At 40.8% G+C, this 17,857-nt stretch overlaps 1 protein-coding gene across 5 annotated transcripts in view; it reads right to left on the bottom strand.

Annotated features, from left to right (window-relative positions):
• Window positions 1-17,857, bottom strand: part of LOC119648992 (cAMP-dependent protein kinase catalytic subunit 3) — a 98,582-nt gene that overhangs the window by 12,903 nt on the left and 67,822 nt on the right. For all 5 annotated transcript variants that reach the window (XM_038050919.1, XM_038050920.1, XM_038050918.1 and 2 more), the window contains exon 5: window positions 3,155-3,400. In XM_038050919.1, coding sequence (XP_037906847.1) covers window positions 3,155-3,400 — 246 coding nt within the window. The remainder of the gene's footprint in view (window positions 1-3,154; window positions 3,401-17,857) is intronic.

Here is a 17,857-nt window from a genome sequence, read left to right as displayed (position 1 = left end):
CATGGTAATATAAAGGCGCCAAGCCAGAGAAATGTGGGGGCAGATTCAAAACGTTCCATCCAAAAGAGTCCAGGAGTTGTTTTGTGCCGTTGGATGTGTGAGATCTGAAATTATCGCGAAGTAGGCAAACTCCTTTTTGTCAGCATGCCCCTTCTTTTATTCTGGATCGTTCTTTTCAACTTTTTCAGGATCTCACAGTATCTTGCTGTGTCGATGGTGTCTTCCCGAGCCAGATTTTCAATCAAAATGATACCGCCACATAAGTCCCAACAAGCGGATGCCTTGATTTTTAAGGTTTTGTGTAAAACAAAACCTTATTAAAATCGGTTTACTGTCTGTCTGTCTGTCCGTCCGGCTGTCTGTCTGTCTGTCCGTGACACGCATTTTTCTCGGAGACTGTTGAAGCGATTGACACCAAATTGAGTGGAAAGGTGGGAACTGTGAACGCTCGCGCATGCAGTAAGTTACATCCTGTTACGTCAAATTTAAGAGGAGGTCCCCATACATGCAAAAGGAGGGCTTTTTCACCAACTATAGTTACGTGGGGTATCAAATGATAGGTCTTGGTGAGTACTTTCCGAAGCCGGTCTTAGCTTTGACTTTTGTTGGAAAGGCGGGGAGTCGAAAGTGATCATTTATTTAACGGGGCCATTCTCAGAAACTAACCGAAAAATCTGAAAAAAATCAAGAGGTTGCCACTATATGGTGGCTAGGCTCCAAATACCTTCCATACCGATATCCCTTCAAAAAAGTTAATAATAGTATATTACTAGAATTTTCAGTAAGTTGCTGCAGAACTCCCCTTAAGTTCATCCTAACACCACGAAATTTTGTGTGAATATTCTCACATAATATGTGTGTATATTACATGTTACGTACTAATGGGACAAATTCACACTCAAATGTCTTTATAAAGGAAATTCACAAAACCTTTCATACCTGAAGCGTCCAGCTTCCGGTTTCTCGATTTGTTTTGACTGAAATTGTGGTTTTGCATTTTTTGGCGAAGAACGAGAAGGTGTGAGGTCACTATTGAGATTGCTTTTGCTTTCAGGTGTTTAGTTGGCAACAATTTTAAACAGTTCTAACCTCATTACAAATTTTAACTGACGTTTTCCCCGGTGCGGTGTGAATATCGCCCTTGGCTGGAGATTCGATCAATATTTTTCGGAAGAGACAATCCTGAATCAAGAGTTTTTAACATACTTACCTTGAATTGGTCATATTTTGAAGGGAAGGCCTTTTTTTTCCATTTCGTAGAGTCATAGAAACTCTTAGTAGGACATCAGTTTTTGATTTAGGTTTTTTGCTCCTCTTCTAGTTTAGCTTCTTTTGATCAAAGGCATTCGATTTTTGTTAATGATATGAGACCAACAAAGAAGCAGCAGGCAAGTATTGAATATTGAGGGGTCAAGATCCACTTGATGTCGGACCGGACAAAATGGAACTTACATCCAATTTTTTAATCCACGCATTCTTCGTTTAGATTTTGGGAACAAAAGTTCGAAAATCAGGCAACGTGGAACAAAAAGTTGGAATAAACGGATCCTTCAGTCCTGAAACAAAAAATCTAACTCCGGTAAGGTTTAGTCGAACTGTGGATAATTTACACTGGTTATAATTCGCAGTCATGGTGTATTTTGCGAATGTAATCAAATGAGTGTTAACATCTGCGAACCGCTTTGTTGACACTGCCCTCAGGGCAGAGGCAGCGTCTGCTGAGTTGCTTCTGCTCTGAACGAAACCGTAAACCGTGTTTGTCCTTTATTATTGACGGATATTTGGTTGGGAGTGCAGTTGGTGCTGCCACATCTGAATGGCTAAGGTTCATAACTTTTTCGGGTTCGATTCTAAGTCTTGCTCTCATAGTTGATAAAAGTCAATTTGTATAATCTTCTGATCAATTTAAATCTTCTGAGTCTATGCCTATATAGGTCAATCTTATAGTCTGTAAAATAAACTAACTGTCGAGGTTAAAACAGTAACTTTTTTCTTGAATTAAGTTGGTTTCGCAAAGTGTCAAAGTTTATATTACTAAATAACTGAAGGGAAAATTTTGGAAGACCTCCCTTTCAAAAATATCTTCAATCCCTTTTAATGATAATAAACTATAATCGTAAGAGTCATTGTTGAGTTAGGTCCCCTTTTAAAGGAAGTGTGTTGTCTCCTGATGAACAAGTGAGTCAATAAATGAGTAAATGTATACATTCGTCAGTGAATTGCAGAGATATCTGCCAATGCGTCATATATCACCTATTACACATATTCTTTAAAAAAAACGTTATATGAGCGAAATGAATTTAAAATCAGAAACTTTCAATGTTTAATTCTAGATTATCTTCCGGCATAAAAAGTTTGACGCAATGAACCTGCTATTCATTGCGGATATTGTAAAATGTTTTCTCAGCCATAAAGCCAAAGAACGTGTATTGACCCTCCCCAATGCTATTTGAGTCATAGCTTTACACCCAATTTTCCTTACATCCTGCATGTTTGCTTCCCCAAAATAATTATCTAACAATTGAGCAATTGTCGATTGCGAAAACTATCAAATTTATATCGTCCAGTAAAATATTTAATTATAGATCGAAGCCTCGTAAGTGGACGAGCATATTGTTTGCACGAAGACAAAAGCCCATTAAAAACACGTAAGTATTTTGACGTTTATGATGTCATTAAAATTTATCATGTCCCGAAAATCTTCTAAAATTAAATATGAGACAAAGCAACTTTCATATAATATTCGGGATTGAAAAAAGATGGAACGTGAAAAATAAAATCAAAATGAAAAATTTGTATATGAAGATAGTCTGAAAGTTTATTTTTAGAGGCACACAATTTTATGACTCCAGAAATATCCGATCTAACGAACAATCGCCAAACATTTTCCATTAGCTTTCATCGAACTAGGAATTCTTACGAAAAGGAAATAATAAAGATTTGAAATTCAAACAAAAATACTTCCAACACTCCATAGACTAATAATTTGAGATATTTACATGTCCGGGATGATTTACATTGGCAGTAACAGACATTATTACAATGAGCTTTATCTAGTGGGATGTGTTTACCTAACTATTATTTCTGAGAAGATATTTGCGAATAATTTTCATCTTTTTGACTTCAAAAACAGAGTCGAGTGATTGGTACTTACCCAACGCCCACCAGTCTACAGCTCGATTGTGTCCTTTGGATTGGATGATTTCTGGGGCCAAGTACTCTGGTGTGCCGCACAGTGTCCACGTCCGGTCCCTTAATTTCTTGGCGAATCCAAAATCTGTGATTTTCAGGTGACCATCGCGGTTGATTAGTAAGTTTTCTGGTTTTAAATCTCGGTAGACGATCATAAGCGAATGTAAATACTCTAGGGCTAGGATGATTTCGGTTGCGTAAAAATTTGCTGTAAAAGATCAATGGAAAGTTCATTTTATTATTTTTATTTCTATTCGTGTGCTTTCAACTAGATAACTTAAATTTACATTTCGGGGGATATAAAAAGAGCAAGGATTTGGAAATTGCACTTCAATAATGAATAATTTCCATTCCTCGTAAAATTATCAAAATTATCTGAAAATGGGAAATAATGTTTCATCAGATGCTGAGTTTTATTAATCCAATATAATTCGGAATTCCATTAGTTTGATTCCAGTGAAAATCCTCATTGAATTTATTTATATCGTAATTTGAATTCTTCAGTGCATTTCGCTCATTTCCTTTGGTACCCCGCTTCCTTTTTGAACCCGTCGATTATATGAATGTTGAATGAAAATTAAAAATAGCGTTGAGTGAAGCAATTGATTTAATATACTTTTATCAATATTTGTTTAAAAGTTTCATTCATTATTTATAACTGAAGAAAATTTTCATATATACAAGTGAATTCCAAAAGTTGAAGGAGATTGATTATATTTTTAAGAAGCAATAATAAATCTTGCGTCAGTAGCCTTTGATTCAAACTAGTGGAAGATACTTTGCTCACAATTAACGATTACTAAATAAGTGTGAAAGGAAAACAGCCCCTGAATATTCTTGAGAACACTTGGAGATTGATAAGAAATTTACGTATTTACTTTGTGTTAAATTTTAGGAAAAAATTTCAAGAATTTACCAATCAACTATATTATCTGCATTATTCTGTAAATTAGTTGATTTATTTGAAATTGTGTTGCTTTTAATAGAGGAGTTGAAGACATCGATCGTTATGGTTGATATTACTTTTCATAATATACCCTGCCCTGTGGTTTGAAGCTTAAGAATATATACAAAGTATTCCCTGCTTGTCGTAAGAGGGAACTGAAAGGGATAGAATTTTGTGGGTTAGCTGCCTTCACATTTTGAAACTTTACTGCTACCGAAACGTCAACAATGCCTCCGATAGTGGCTGACCTCACGGATACGACCCTTGGTTATCGAAAACGGAAAATAATTCTGGAATGTTCGCATAATCTTCGACAGCAGTAGTGGGGTACCCAGAATGGTTCCTTTCTTCAACTTGAGCGCGAATGCCAACGATATAGACTGGACATTCTGGGCCTAAGCGAAGTAAGATGGTAGGACTCTGGAGAGTACTGCCCTCTTGTCACACTAACCATAATATGCTTTTCTACTCCGGAAAACCGAGTGGTAGAAGATGCGAATCAAGGGTCAGATTCTTTCTGATGTCTACCGCAAGGCGTGCTCTGACCTGGGAGCCTGTTTCTGACAGACTTCCGGTCCGCATTCATCCACAGTTGTACAATGCTATGCACCAACGGAGAGTTCCGAAATAGTGGAGAAGGATGCTTTCTACGGGCAATCGCACGCAGTTGGTAATGGGTAGTCTCAAAGCTAAGCTGGGATCTGGCAATATCTTGCTAGGACACGCGATGGGGAAAGATCGTCTCGGCGAGTGTAACAATAATGGTGGGAGGTTTGTGGATTTCTGCAGTTTCCACTGCCTCGTCATTGGTGGCACATTGTTCGAGCACAGAACCTAACCATGACGTGATTCAGTTTGCGATCGGCAATAGATATGCAGAGTTATTTATCGCTTCACCTGCAGTTAATATAGATTTGCTTCTTCTACTTATACGAAAATCTTGGGAATCCGGGCCATTCCCAGAAATTGAAAGAAGGGGATGATCGTTTAGATTCCGTTTTGAGTGTGACAATTGGAGGGGCATCTGCGTCGCCTATACTGTTGCAAAGATAATATCTAAAATAATCTTGGAATACATTATTGAACACCTCGAAAGCTTGATTGACAGAGAGCAGGCGGGTTCCCGATCCAGATCCTCCTGCGTTAACCACATTAACACTCTACGGATAATTTTAGAACAGTGCACATACTTTAGATTTTCGCTACATTTGCTCTTCATTGGCATTTCAGCCTATTATAGCGACATATGATGACGCAAAATGTCATGTGCAGCACTGAGGTAAAATCTCGAAGGATTTTGGGGTCGGCGGCGCAAGAAATTGGCGAAATGCGCACTCAAATCTACGAACTGCAGCAGCAGCAATCGAAAAGCGAATCCCGCCACGCTGGCCGTGTACGACATCGTTCCCAGTACACCAGTCGGAACCTCAAGGCAGACGCCAGAATGAAATTACTATTACTATCGGGGATTCGGTATCGATGACAGAAATTCAAGAAAGTCTTGTACATTCAAATGATCCGCCCAGTCGGGAAACGGGTAGCTACATAGGGTTCGGCCAAGAAAAGCATAAGCTTGTTCGTGTAGGATGGGTCTGACAACCGGCTGCAGCTTGCCAATAAATCTAAACCGCAAATAATTCCTCTATTAAAACATTGGGTCACAAATATTATTATATTTTATTTAACTGAATCCCCCGGATTACGCCTGATGGATCCTATGACAAGTTCAGTCCGCTGGATAAACGCAATCACTCTGTTGCGGATTAATCTAACCTACTTAAGGAATATCCTGCTATAGTAAGTCCGTCGATTCGCGGAAACCCAGCTAAATGCAATGTAGCTCATCATATTACTACGTCGATATCCCCCTTGTAAACAACCTTCGTAGGCTTAATCCTGAGAAGTTGTAAACCGTAAAAGCAGAGTTTGACCACTTTGGCGAAAGGGTTCTGGCCGTCCATAATCAACAATGAAACTGGATCACAAACGAATATCAAATCAAAATAACAGCAGCAGCGAAGTCATTACTGAAATTACGATCAAGTGCCTGACAGATTGCAACCTTCTCCAAAGAAAGCGAAGAAGTGAAAGAACGTGATTCTTTCTTTATTTACCAAACAACTACTGAAAAGGTACTAAGAACGTATACAGTGCCAAAGACACCCTTTCTCAAGAAGTTCTGACTACCGTACAGCGGTAGAAGGTTTTCAGTGCGGTAAGGTCACACCATATTTGTGCAGCAAAAAGTAAAAAAAAACCCTCCTGAAGAGTGACAATCTCTCCAACGGACAGAAAATTTAAAGAAAAAAAACGGACACCGGTGCAATCTAATAAGGCAGAGTAGACAGTAAGAAATGGTTGCGAAAGAAAACCAGGCCATATTGTCACCGAGGTCCCACCGTTGTTGTTCCGCTAAGGACCGCAGATAATCGCCATTTTCATGCCATTCACACAGTTTGTTTATGAGACTAGCTTTTATGCGAATTAACGTAATTTCTCCATTATATTCAGGCCTCTTCAAAATATTGGGCATCTGGCGCTACTTGTGGTTTTCCCGACGGTTGACACCTTCCTTTTGTTCCAAAACATACATCCATGGTCAGTCTTACATTCTTTGAATATGTGGCCTTCTTTTTACATTTCGACATGAAGTTGACGGGTGGGACTACATTGCGGCTATCCGGCAAATTCTTCATCCCAGAGGATAAACCCGAATCAGAACCTTTCTTGCACTACCTGAGAAAGCTTGTCCGAAAAATGAAACCACACTAAAGCTAATCCAACATTTTCACATAACAAAACTTCACATTCATATAATTATACTTTCTTACGGAAATAAACACTCAATCAACCCTACAAAGGTTATATTTCTGAATCTTTTTCGGTGACAAACCTACAGTGACCTCATCGACAGGCTAAATCTGTTAAATTTATGCAAAAGTAACGTAAGCAAGATAGATAGAGAAATAATTATAAATAAAGTGAACTCCGCCCTAGCCGTTTGTGAAAGCAAGAGGGATGGATAGCTTGAATTTGAATCGTTGTAGGCCACCCCAGCGCCTCAGGGAGTAATTGAGGAAAGTGCACGAACTTTGTAGTGTTAGAAATTATTCAGTGAGGAAGCTATCACCGTACCTGACAGGTAGATACAAAATGCACTAGCAGAAATCAGGAGGTTCGGCATGGATAACGACGGGTGTCGTCTGACTTGGCGACTGGGCCAGGCTATCGTAACGGACAACATGGAGGTTTGACGTCTAGACGCCACGATGACCATGAGCGTGGCTCCCTCTGCTCGAGCTGTTTCGCCACAATCTGTGTTTGCGTAGGCAACAGATGAAGTGGACTGAGAAAATGAATCCCTTTATCATCCGCTCCTACTACGGATTAACAATGACGGGGCAGGATAGCATCTTATCGTCCCTTGTTGCATCAAAAATTCGTCGTCCGATGCGCTTATTGAGGAAAGTGCAGACCAGTATCAGTATTCATCTCAGCGCCACAACCGCATTACACCGCACCGCGAATAACAGAGTAGTCGAAGCACTCGTCTTTATGGTCCGGTTGAAGTCTCCACTTAGGTTCGGGACCGGGACGAATTCTGAAGAGCGTATATATCATAGAATTTTCGGAAGTGGATCTTTTGCATAGACCAGCATTTCCAGCCTCTATGCACTTCCAGTAGCTCCGAAAATTCTATTTGAAATGAATGATAAGATTATGTCTCGACTGGGTGCTGATATGTCGCTGCAGCAACCACAATGACTTACACCTGCAGTTGCGGGTGTCATGTTGTGCGATCTGAAGGTTCGCTTTCGTGTTATTGTTTTGAGTGACTGAAAAGATCCGCCATGGAAAAGTTGATCTGGAATGCCATTACTAGACTGAATTAAATCACCAATGGGAGTGCCAGCAGACGGGTGAAGAAAAAGGCGGAGAGCCAACTATGCTATCACCAGTAATAATAATAATCCTAACTACAATTACAGACACAATTAAGCAGAAATTTACTGTCGTATATAGTCAGTTGCGAAGATACGACGAAATTCATTCCAGACGAGTTAAGAATACAGCGTTCGCGAGGAACCAGAGGGACTCACTCAACAAATGTTAAATAAGCGTCTAAATGGTGTCGTCTTCGGTGACCGAAGCGAGGGAATGTTGAGATGGACTTTGGCGATTACCCGCCCAGCATACTGAACGTGTTAAGTGCATTCCTGCCATGCCATTATTCCGGGCATGAATTTTGCAGACGTTATTGGAGAGTCCATCAAATACTTCCGTTTCTCCCTAGAAGGCAGGCCGTTCACAGTGTTCACGGACCATAAGCCTCTCACTTTTGCTTTAAAACAAAAGCCCGACAAAGCGTCCCCTCGTCAGCTTCGACACCTGAGCTTCATAAGCCAGTTTACGTCAGACATCCAGCACGTGTCCGGCAGGGACAACATAGTTGCTGACGCTTTGTCTCATGTCTCCGAGGTTAACATCCCCGCCTCACTCGATTTCTCGGCTATCGCCAAGGCGCAGGAGGATGACGCAGCACTTCAGAGCCTCAAATCCAACCCCAAATACAAATTTCGGGAGTTGCCCATCTTCGGCTCAAACCTCTCGCTCTGCTGCGAAGACTCGGAAAAGGGACCTCGGCCATATATTCCGGCCACATTTCGCAAGGAAGTGTTCCACGCAGTTCACGACTTGGCGCATCCCGGCATCAGGACAACAAACCGGTTAGTCACCGGAAAATACTTCTGGCCCTCCATGAACAAGGATATCAATTCCTGGGCCAGAGAGTGCATCGCATGCCAAAAGTGTAAAGTCTCCAGGCATGTAAGGAAAGAAGTGGGCTCATTCCCCCGCACTACCAAGCGTTTCCACACGATACACCTCGACATAATAGGGCCTTTGCGAGACTCGCACGGTTACAAGTATTGCCTCACAATCATCGACAGGTTCACGCGGTGGCCTGAGGCAATACCTCTGAAAGACATTACGGCGCAATCTTGTGCCGAAGCCCTCTGCCGAGAGTGGATACCTCGCTTTGGCGTCCCTGCAGTGGTCATCACTGACCAGGGAATGCAATTTGAGTCCACCCTTTTCTCCGAGTTAGGCAAACTCCTGGGTTTTAAACGCCAGCGGACTACTGCATACCACCCGCAATCCAATGGGATGCTAGAACGTTGGCACCGGACGCTGAAAGTCGCCATTATGGCACGCGACGACCCGTCCTGGACTCAAGTCTTGCCTCTCGTCCCACTCGGCCTTCGTACAACCCGCCGAGAGGAATTTGCTGCCAGCCCCGCGGAGCTGGTATACGGGGAGAACCCAAGATTCCCAAGCGATCCGGTCTTCGACAAGAGATCGGGTCTCACGGAGTCGGGGTTGGTGCGTCTGCTGAGGGACAATCTCCGACGCATCAAAGCGCCACCACCCACTCGACACTCGTCCATACCTGCTTGTTCGCCCAAGGAACCGGACACATGCACGCACGTGCTGATCAGGACGGATGCCGTCCGGAAGCCGCTGCAGCCTCCATATGAGGGCCCGTACCGCGTTCTCGAGAGGGGAGAGCATTTCTTCCAGCTCGAGATCGGTGGTCACAAAAAGGCGGTCTCTTTGTCCAGGCTGAAACCCGTGTGCGCCCCGAAGCAGCGTCGCGTCCGCTTTGTGGATTAACGGCGAACGAAGTTCGGGTAACCGTCGCCGAAACCCCCTAGGTTTCGTCTGGGGGCGGAGTGATGTGGCGCGGCAGGATCTGCAGCATTCGAAATTTATTTCGAATGCCAATGGCGCGAAACTCTCCACTCGCTCATTTTCGGAACGCACCGGGGGAGTGGAGAATTAGCGGTGGAAAAATGCCGTTGGTTGGGACAGTAAGGACCTCATGGAAATAAGCCGGTCTCTTCGGTTCCCAACCGCGACGGCGAACACACGAAACACAAAGATCCCAGTTGGAATGCCCTAATTCAGAAAGTGATTAAAGTATTGTGATAAAGTTAATCTTTTTTGTGTTTTAAATAAACTAATTTTATTTATTGCTAAAAGAGCGTCGTGATTGCCACACAGTTCATAAGGAAATAGCGGGCGGACAACGACCAGTGCAGAATCTAAGGTTCGACGTTAGAGTCGTTGGACCTTTCCATTTCTGGCTGCACTGTTATGGAATCGGTGTAATACAAACAATACGAATAAGCAGAATGTTGTATGTAAGGTGATCCATCAAAATCTTTCATACAAGCATGAGTTGATCACCGGAGCAGGTACCGATATGAGCCGCAAACAGTACTAGATAGTTGTGCTTATAGCATACATCAAGAGGGCCGTTGTAGTTCCCATAATATGTCACCTAAAGATATTGTACCCTCAATCTATCACGACTTTTCTAGATATTCTAGGACTCTCGCATAATCTGCTTCGAATCATGCCGAAGCACACCATTCTTCAACCGTGCTTGATGTTTGGGGGGGGGGCGGGGGCGGATGCGCGCTAAATCTGTCTAATAGCCTACCACTGGCTACCACCACCAACGTCCCTCTATTGGGTTGGATGGAGCCTAAATACTTGGCACTTAGTGCTGGTATTAGGTAAAATCTGGCATCTGCCAAGATTGTGAGAACTAGAGAAAAAATAAATAAAAATAAAATATGTAGTAACCAAGGAAGTAAGGGCCGCTCACACATATGGCTGTATGGAAATCAAAGAGAGAGAGCGAGCTGCCCATCTATCATAAATAACTTTTTACCGCGAGTAAAACTCCATAGTTTTGAAGTGTCATTAGTAATTAGGGAAACTTGTTTAATAGGTTAAGGTCGTCATGTCATTTGAGCCGTCAACTTTTCATCACCTCGTAGGTGATTGTGTATGTGTTATCGCACATGGCATACCAGTAATCCTGCAGTCAAGCTTAAGTCCCACTAGATAGCTTAAATTAATTTCTGTGCAATCTATTTTAAGTTATTCCCAATAAAAGAAAATGAAATGGAATGGTTGATGAACTTGAGCTTTTTTGACCCTGTCTAACTTTAATTGTCCTTAGAACCATTGGAACCATCTGACGGTTGAACTGCCAAGATAGGTTCAAGGCTGGCATTTTGATTTCCATTCGCAAGTTTTCCCGTTTACAAACTTTTATTTCAATCATGAAAAATGTAAAAGCTATTTTTCCATTTACCCAATCCTTTGTTACCTTGGTTTGTTTTCAAAATTAATTTGGTAATGTACGCACGTGTATTCAAAAATACTTTCTCAGCTCATTGTTTCGAAGAGCATTAATAGGTTGTTATTATTTTTCTTCATTTTCCGTTGTTAAATTTCTTGGATTGATGCAATAATAATTTCGCTAACAATATTGTGATGCGATCATTGACTTATCCGCATCCAAAATGCATCTTGCACTGGTTCTTACCAAAAATATCTTAATCAATTTTGGAGATCTTTCAATTCCAAAGTTAGACCGTCCACATTCATTTGGATGTTAGAAATTCTTCCAGAGAACAATGTGGGCGAAAATAATACTCCAAAATCACGTGCTTGTAAATTGGCAGGAAAGACCAGAGTTCGACGCCTTCATTGGATTTTCTTGAAATCTAAAAAAATAATTTTACATTCTGGGATTACAGAAAGAAAGAAAGAAATGCTGAACTAGTTTCGAGAAAGCTCTAAAAATAAGTGTAGAATGTAAGAACAATGATCGAGTTGATGATTAAGGCGGTTTCTGCCAGATGAAGAGTAGCCGCAGTGACCAGCAGTGGGCGACCTCAAATTTTTTTGAATCAACTTAAAATGTTGAATATTTTAATAAATTGGCCAGTTAATGTGGTAAGGAATGGAGAATGCAATCATAATTCATTTTTTTTTAGCTCGTTTAGCCGCACATCAAACGGGAGCCAAAAAAATTAGTGCACTGATTCCAATTGTTAGCTGTGGAACACTATACTCACTGACATAAATTTAAAAATACGCACATGCAATCAAATCACCAATCAAAATGACCAACGTAATTAAAATCTATTTCCACATCCAGCACGGGAAATAAAGATGTTTTCAAGTGCTCGTTGTTATATTTCGCGTTTACTACGTGATTCAATTCCATTAATGCTGTTTTGTTATAAAAGTGGATTTTTAGCTCAATACTCGCATTAGGATTGTTCTACTTTAATTTGGGTGCTTCCGATAAAGCATTTATTTTTCAGATTGTTTTCCAGTGCAAAGTTAAGCTATTTGAAATTCAATGCGAGCCACGGTCCAGAATATTAACTGAGGACAGGCTCGCATTAAACTGGTGATTGTTGGTATCTCTCCAGAGCGGAGGAGATATCACCGGGATAGGTTCACCGCAATTTGCATATCTGGAGCAGATGACCTACGAGGATGGGTTTGCCTCTTGTACTAGATATTTTATCTAGAATTACACTTTTTATGGCTTAGTAGTAAACGAAAATGTTTTTGAAAGTATAAAAAAATATGTTTTTGCGGTGAATATCCTTACGGAGAGCTATTTATAGCGTTCCTCATAAACAAAAGTATCTAATTTCGATTTAGTTAAATGCGAAGGTACTGCTATCAAGCAAATCCTCAAAATTAATGTTGTGAATTAATTACGCCACATTTTCGATACGTTTTCCAAGAAAGTACGCCAAAATGGTAAACAGATACATAAACGGGCCCATTTCCATTTGAAAATGTATATATTTTCTTAACCTGGCTACATATTGAAAAATTATAAACTTCTAGGTCTTAACATGGCGGAACCAAATGGTTTGTAAAATCGGTGCGATGACACGTTATTTTGAATAATAAATCAGTGGAACGGTATTGAATTTATCATTTGCCAATGCCCGTGTTAAATTGAAAATCAAATCCGATGAATTAGTGAGTCAAGGCTAGATTTACATATGAGGGATTTACTCCGGTTTTTCGGTAAATTGACTGTCAAGTTTATTTTCGGGGGAAAGAAATATAAAGTATAAATGCAGATAAGTATATGTGCCTACATGCAAGCAGATGCTGCGAATAAAGCCACTATTGACAAAGGATAATAAATATTGGATCACTAAACTTGTTAAGGTTGAAACGTGCGAGTACAATGATTCATGACGAATAAAAGTGAAATGTTTGCGAATTTTATTGTTATTTTACGATTGTATGAAATGATTTTGAATGTTGATTGTTAAATGCATGCACAATTGGAAATGTACAAGAAAATAACAAACTATAATTATTTTAACCTTAGTCATTTTCAGAGGTTATATAAGTATTCCAAACAGAATTCTGCAGAGTTCTGAGAAAAATCGATATCAGGTTAAATAAATAAATAAATGAAAATAAGCTTTGGGAAAATTCTATAATGTTCTCTTGTCAGTCCTGGTTTCTACATTGGATTTTTCTTTTAGAAGTAAATAATGATGAAATTGAACATAATTTAGTCTGCCGGGTCTGAATGCCAAGGCTGCCTTGCTCGAACATGTGATGCAGAAACGCGGTCTTGGGGACAATAACAACCGTCGGAGTTGAATTAAGAACGTGGAAGCGTGTGGTCAGGCGTGGGGGTTGCTTCCATGTTACGAGTCGATAGAATTTGGTGTGATATATATTTTTGCCACTGTTGGGTTTATATCATCATCAAATTTTTGGTTGAGAATCTAGAATCTAGATGTCCAAAGAACTACACAACTCAAGAAATAGTTTGGAAGAAGAACTAAGAACAGTGTGTAGTAGATACTATTGACTTTACAGCACCGATTAATCCACCGAGTTCTTCACCTAAGAATTATACAGGGGTACAGGATAAGTCGACCTAGGTCCTAGATGAAACGCCATTCACTATGAAACCCCCCACCCTTCACTATGAAACACCCTATCCCAAAATGGCAGATTTTTCGTACATTGAATTAGATATTTTGAAATATGTGACTCTTATTATTATCATTTTTAAGGTTTTGTGTAAAACAAAACCTTATTAAAATCGGTCTGTCTGTCTGTCACACGCATTTTTCTCCAAAACGGCTAAACCGATCCAAACGAAATTTGCTGGACGGATGGGAACTATGAAATCCCACGCATACAGTGAGTGGCATAAATTTAGATGGAGTTTGTCACCGGATATAGTTTTGTAGGGTATCAATTGAAAGGTCTAAATTTGTACTTTCCGAAACTGACATTAGTTTTGGCGTGAATTGCAAAGTGCGTGAGTAAGGAGTCAAAATGTACGCATTTAAAGTGAGACAGGACGCATTTTCGGAAACTACTCAACCTAAAAATCCGAAAAAAAAATCAGGGTGGTGCGCTTAGATGAAATCTAGGCCTCAAAATATGTCCCATTCCAATATCTGCTCAAATAAACTTACTAATAGTATATTACTACTTTTTAGAAATTTACTAAAAAACCCCCCTTAAATTCATCCTAGGACTTCCGAAATTTGTACCAGCATAGAGGACAATATTTCCTATATAAACTTAGCAATTTCACGCGAATTTACTGCTTTCAAAGCCATGCAAATAAGATGCTGACGTCATAATTAACGAGAATAATCTAAGAGAAGAATCTAATTCTCCCTAGCCCTTTTTTATATTTGATGTTAGTTGAATTATTGGCATTTGCTAATAATATTAAACTTAACTTAATTAAGTTAACTTAAAGAGTATGAAGCGGATGAGGTTGACTATTATCAATACAGGGGTTTCCATCAAATAATTTATTTAAATTGTTTCCTAAAAAAAAGGTCAATGGAATTTTTAACTATGTGACACGGAGCTATCGTGCACTCGCGGGGTCGGCTCGTCGTGATCGGTTTCGTCATTTTGTTTGATCAAATGTCTGATCAGGATGTAATCGCGAGACCTTTAAATCCTCATCCAGTGTATCAAGCCACCATTGTTTTGGCCGACTTTTTGGTTGCTTACCGTTGACTTCGATATTCAGACCAATACTGGTCATTGAATTCTCGTTAGCGTGAATTACGTGATCACGCCATCGAAAACGCTTCTCTTGCAGTTTTTCCACGATCGATGCAAACCCATATCGATCGCGGATATTCTCATTTCAGACGTGATCAAAACGTGTCACGCCACCAGTGCAATGCAACATCTTCGTTCCCATTACCGCAAGACACTGTTCATTGTCCTTTATAGTCGGCCAACATTCAGAACTATAGAGAGCGGCAGACGGACGACATTGCAGTAAATTTTAGATTTGGGACGTGCGTTGATACGTCGATCACAAAGAACACCAGTTGGGGAATGCCACTTCATCCAGGTTGCGTTAATGCGTGAAACAATTTCATTACGCAGTTCTCCATTGACTGATAGCATTGACTCGAGATAGAAAAAAATATGGCAACTGCTTTGCGGATATGCCTAAAAATATCTACGCTTTATCAGCTATGCGACAAGATATAACAATCTAGGGTTTTATTTGAACTCATAGAAAAAACTTAGCTTCTTATGCTACATAGGAATTAAAAATAGTGGCGCTTATTTAATCTAATTTATCCTTTGAATTTAGATAGCTAAATAAAACAATAGATGAGTACAAAATAACATTTATTTAACTTTTACGTTCGTGTTCAACATGTCGAACTATGTTTTGCACACTCTTTTGCGAAGTCTACTTTTTACTACACCGGTTTTCAAAGTCTTTCTTATTTCATTGGCCGCATTAATTATTTTTTTCTTTCAGAACTTCAACTGATGAAATTGGGTTGGGCTCATTACACACGAGGTTCTTTGTGCGCCCCCACACATAAATCCATGGGGGGTTAGGTCTGAACTTCTACCTGGCCCAACATCGTCCAATCCATTTGTTGGGATAATTTGTGTCCAGCACACACACTTCTCGTAAAATGCACAGAGCAATCACTATGCTGCACATGTCTCGAAGTAGATTGAGTAGGAGATCCTCTAGTAAGTCGTCTAGGTCACCTCTCAGGAAATATTCGTAGTCTTCGCCATTTAAATTATCAGGGAGAAAGTAAGACTCAATCAAATGATTAGAAATGATGCCTATCCACACATTAACACTGAATCTACCCCCCTTACTCTCTTCTTATTGGGATTCCCTTGTTCTTTTGAGGCCCAATCGTGAGCGTTGTGGTAATTCGTAATCCCATCTTTATCAAATTTTGATTCATCAGTCCACAATATTAATTTGAGGAAATTCGGTTCTTCCACATCAGCATTTAGCACAAATCTGCAGAAATCTAACATTTTCGCGGCGTCTCCTTCCCAACCCAATTTCATGATTTGAAGTTCTGAAAGAAAGAACAATTAATGCGGCGAATGAAATAAGGAGGACTTCGATAACCGGTGTAAAAAGTGAACTTCGGAAAAGAGTGCGAAAGTGTATGTAAAACAGAGGTGAACATGTTGAAATGAAATTTGAACATAAAAGTTAAATAAATGTTATTTTGTACTCATCTATTGTTTTATTTAGTTATCTAAGTTCAAAGAATGAATTAGATTAAATAAGCGCCACTATTTTCGTAGCATAAGAAGCTAAGTTTTTTCTATGAGTTTAAATAAAACCCTAGATTGTTATACCTGGTTGCATAGCTGGTAAAACATAGATATTTTTAAGCACATCCGCAAAGCAGTTGCAGTAGTATTGGACTCCCACAACAGTACGCTATCGAACTATCAACTAAACACCTCCCTGTCATCAGAGAACTAACCTCGAATCGTTTGACACATTACTTCGGGCTAGCCCTCCCGCTCTCCCGGCTTAAAGTCAGGGAATTCCTTTCACCAATAGGAGGGGAGGAAGGGAGTTATCAGTTCAGCTACGAGGTCGAGGTCAATCTTCTTCGCAATAAGAAGAGCCCGAACATAATGCACAATACGATTGCAGCTGCTAGCGCTTTTCAGCATTTCTCTGACAATGTTCTCTGGAGCGAGCTCCCCTGTGTCTGCATAAAGCGGCTGACGAAAGCAGTCCCACCTCTCGCAAGAGAAAAAGGTGTGTTTTCTGCCTCTTCCGCCACTCCATTACAGAACACACAATCAGGAGATCGCGCTTTTCCAATCCTGTGCAGGCAACACTGGAAACCTCCATCCCCGCGTAGAAGTTGCGTAAGGAAGTAATCCATCTTACCGTGCGTTCGGTTCAACCACTGGTCTAAATTGTCGATGAGCCGCGCAGTCTCTGCACCACGGGCAACCACCTCTCTTAAGTTGTCGCCCTTACGGTGGTAGGTAGCTTTGCGCTCCTTGGCAAGGAGCACTCCTGTGATCACCATCACAGCTGGTTCGGAAACGGTGCGATAAGCAGACGCCACCCGCAATGCTCTCTGCCACAGCACTTGAGCACGGCGCTTACGATGCACCTCCTTGTCAAGGGCATCAGCCCCAGCCTCCGCGCCATAGAGCAGAACCGACTGCGTTGCTCCCATAAGGAGACGCCTCCTAGTAGATATAAGGGCCCCAACATTCGTCATTAGCCGACTCAAGGCCAGGATACCAGCTGCAGCCCTGTCCGCTGCTGCTTTGATTTGTTCAAAGAAGCTCAGCGATCGATATGGGACGCAGGGTCGCGATTCTCTTTCTGGTCAAGATGACTACAGTTTTTTTTTCAGCGCAAGATTGAAATCGTGAGCAGTCATCCATCCCCTTACCCGTCGCATCAATATCACCGACCAGGCAGGACTCTTCGGGCACATCGAGTCTCAGCAGTCTATCATAAGAAGTGTTTCAGAGGTGCGGCCCTAGGATGGATCCCTGTACCTCCTT

Source organism: Hermetia illucens, chromosome 2 (assembly GCF_905115235.1).
Source record: "Hermetia illucens chromosome 2, iHerIll2.2.curated.20191125, whole genome shotgun sequence".
Taxonomy (NCBI): Eukaryota; Metazoa; Arthropoda; class Insecta; order Diptera; family Stratiomyidae; genus Hermetia; species Hermetia illucens.
This window is presented reverse-complemented; position numbering and strand designations above follow the sequence as displayed.